The 2971-nt window shown below is 41.1% G+C and overlaps 1 protein-coding gene across 1 annotated transcript; it reads left to right on the top strand.

The window, feature by feature from the left end:
* The first annotated feature begins 1251 nt into the window (after positions 1-1251).
* Positions 1252-2375, top strand: fibina (fin bud initiation factor a). Its single transcript, XM_030137015.1, has one exon. The coding sequence runs from the start codon at positions 1339-1341 to the stop codon at positions 1984-1986; it is 648 nt and encodes a 215-aa protein (XP_029992875.1). The 5' UTR covers positions 1252-1338; the 3' UTR covers positions 1987-2375.
* Positions 2376-2971: the final 596 nt, after the last annotated feature.

The following is a 2971-nucleotide window of genomic DNA, read 5'->3' as shown; positions in this document are numbered from 1 at the left end:
GCAGCCACATCACTGGAATTTCTCCAGAGGTAAGCGTGTATTTGTTCTTAATATTCTTCACTAGGGATGGGAGCAAGTATTTGTTATGTGACCACCTACTCCACAAGTCAAATACTACTCAAAATGTATCCGGTTTTCACAGATTTTCACCGTTCAAACTTTAAAATGTTCAGCTTCTTCAGGACATTACTGCTTGTATTTATATTTTTAAACTTTTTTAAAATATTCAGCTTTTTATAACAAAAAGTTTTAATGGTTTCTTATGGAGAAATCAGCACTTCTTTTAATACCTGATGGCAGCGCCTGCGGCCAATCAAACTTGAAGCACTTTTTGCACTGACTAAGGGTTTTTCCTTCAAGTCTAAATTCTTGCTTATGTTGTACGTCGCTTTGGACAAAAGCATCTGCTAAATGAAATTGTAAAGTTGTAGAAATCTTCAACAAGCCACACTTTCAACTTTTTCAGCTGTATTTTCAACCTTTCTTTTCAGCTCAAAGTGAATTTTAACCACCTAAAACAAAGCCTACCTAAATAAATCAATACTGGTTCAAGAGTGCGCTAAATGAAGGATATTCCCATTTTTTACATCGCCATCAGACAGCCCATTCCTTTGCCATAACATTTTCTCAACTGTATTACTTCAAAAAATCCAAACTATCACCTCAAACAGCAGTTCTTTATTTTTACTCACCATGCAAAAGATAGAAAAGCAAGAATGGCTTTTATTGGTTCCATGAGAAATGTAAGTCTAAAATTTATGTGCTTATCACATACAAAAAGTTGAGTGCTTGTTTTTGTTTTGGAGTATTCAGTAAAATACCCCAAATTCCCATTTCACAGTAGTCCACTATTTCCTGTGATACATCACCATATTAAAGTACTGTAATAGCAATCACAGTACTGTAATAGCAATTACAGTACTGTGATTGGTACTGTAATGACAATTACAGTATTTTACAGGTACTGTAATTTAATATACAGTAAGTATGCTGTAGAATGTAATACAGCAACTTACTTGCTAATTGCTGCCAGCAAGTTACTGTACATTCACAGTGTCCTTGTTACAGTGTACTGTCTGTTTGTTATAAAACGTAAAATCTGTTAAAAAAAATTAAAGTATATAAAAAAAACTCTCTAAAACAGGAGGAGGGGGTGAACTCCAAACCCAGCTGAGTTGTATTTGTGGGCTCTGTCAGTGTGGGGTTGAGGGGACACCAGGGGCCCCTCCGTCTGGAATAGGCAGACTCTGCGCCTTTTAGGTGACGGGGGGACTGTAACATGAGTCGGGATGAAAACTGTGCGCCGGATCCGACTGCCAGTGCAGATGCTTTTGGCCAATGACAGAGAGGAGGTGCATGATGGATCCCGTCCCACTGCTGCTCATCATACTCACCTCTTTGCCCCTGTGCTCGGCAGTCTACACCGGGCCCCTACAACCGGAGATCACCAACGGCACTTTCCATCACTTCTTTGTCCCGGATGGGGATTACGAGGAGACAGAAGACCCGGAGAAGTGCCAGATGCTGTTTAAATTCTCCGACGTGTATCCATGTGGGGCCACGGAGGATGAGGACTCTGTGGTGCGGGAGGACTTTGTTATCACCAAGCTGCAGGCGGAGGACACGGCGCGCCTTTTGGAGAGCATCGGCCGGACCGTGGCGCACGACCTGGACGGAGAGGACAGCTACGGGAAGTTCCTCCAGAGGGAAATCTCCCAGATCAGTGAGGCTTTTTCAAGCGTGGACAAATCTCTGCTGGAGTTGGAGGTGAAGTTTAAGCAAAGTCAGGAAACTGAACTGAGAGAGGAGCAACAGCTGAACGGTTATGTGGTCAAACAAGTGAGTGATATTAGGGACACGCTGAGGGAAACCACGGACATCTCTGTGGGACTTAAAGATAAGCATGAGCTGCTGTCTCTCATCATCCGCAGTCATGGCACCAGACTGAGCCGCCTGAAAACGGAGTATCTGAATGTGGGATCCTAGTGGAGTTATGGATGTATGTGTGAGACTGACCGGACCATCCAGTTCAACAAACCACTGAAAGTTCATTGTGGCTTACAAATATCCTCCCTAAGTATCTTGAATATATTAGACCTTTGGTTATCCTCTTTCCTTGGATCTGTTTGACTAAAGGGAGCTCTAGCAGAAACATCAACACATTCCTCTGAGTCAGAAGGGGAAAAAGAAATGTGAACATAAATTATGTCTGCATGGAGCCCTCTGTCTGTGCCACCTCAGAGGAAATGTTTTATAAAAGCAAAAACTGGATTTATTGCTTTGTAAATCAGTGAAACTGCCATCTTCCTGTTAAAGTATGTTTTAAATTATGTATGTTTATAGTTGCAGGTCATTAAATAAATCTTGGATATTCATTACATCTATTTTTCCTATTTCTTTCAAGTACCAGTCATAATTTCTCATCCTGTCATCATCATTAAGACTACGTTTTTAAGCATTTTAGGTCCTCTTTTCCTTTCTTTTGCATTATCTTCAGATGTCATACAGTGGTTTGTTGTAAAACCTACACCCTTTGAGGCATGAGGTTTGCATAAACAGTAAAAACCTTTGAAACTTGAACTTTTGATTGTCAGCCATGGAAAGTGATCCTCCCCCTTGTTGTGTCTTTACGTCATCGTGCTTGTCGTTGGTACTACAAGTGGCAAACTCCACTGTCCCTTCAAGTGGCCATGGTTAATTGGCGTCTGAAGTCTGTCACTGCCTCCCACTTCCATCTGGAAGTCATCCCCTCAAGTATGAAAAATGTTTGTCCAACTGCAGCCACTGTCGTCATGTTCCTTTCTTTTGTCCATCAAAATCTTTCAAAGTTCATTTCTGATTGAAAGAGTTTTTTTGTAAAATTCTCAGCAGTGCAAGATGATATTATACTGGAAATAAGACCTGTAAATGCTGTGTAGTCTGTTTAAATCTTCTCCAGGCCTCTATTTGTGTGTCAGCATTAAACAACTTA

Source organism: Sphaeramia orbicularis, chromosome 6 (genome assembly GCF_902148855.1).
Source record: "Sphaeramia orbicularis chromosome 6, fSphaOr1.1, whole genome shotgun sequence".
In the NCBI taxonomy this organism is placed as follows: domain Eukaryota; kingdom Metazoa; phylum Chordata; class Actinopteri; order Kurtiformes; family Apogonidae; genus Sphaeramia; species Sphaeramia orbicularis.
This window is presented reverse-complemented; position numbering and strand designations above follow the sequence as displayed.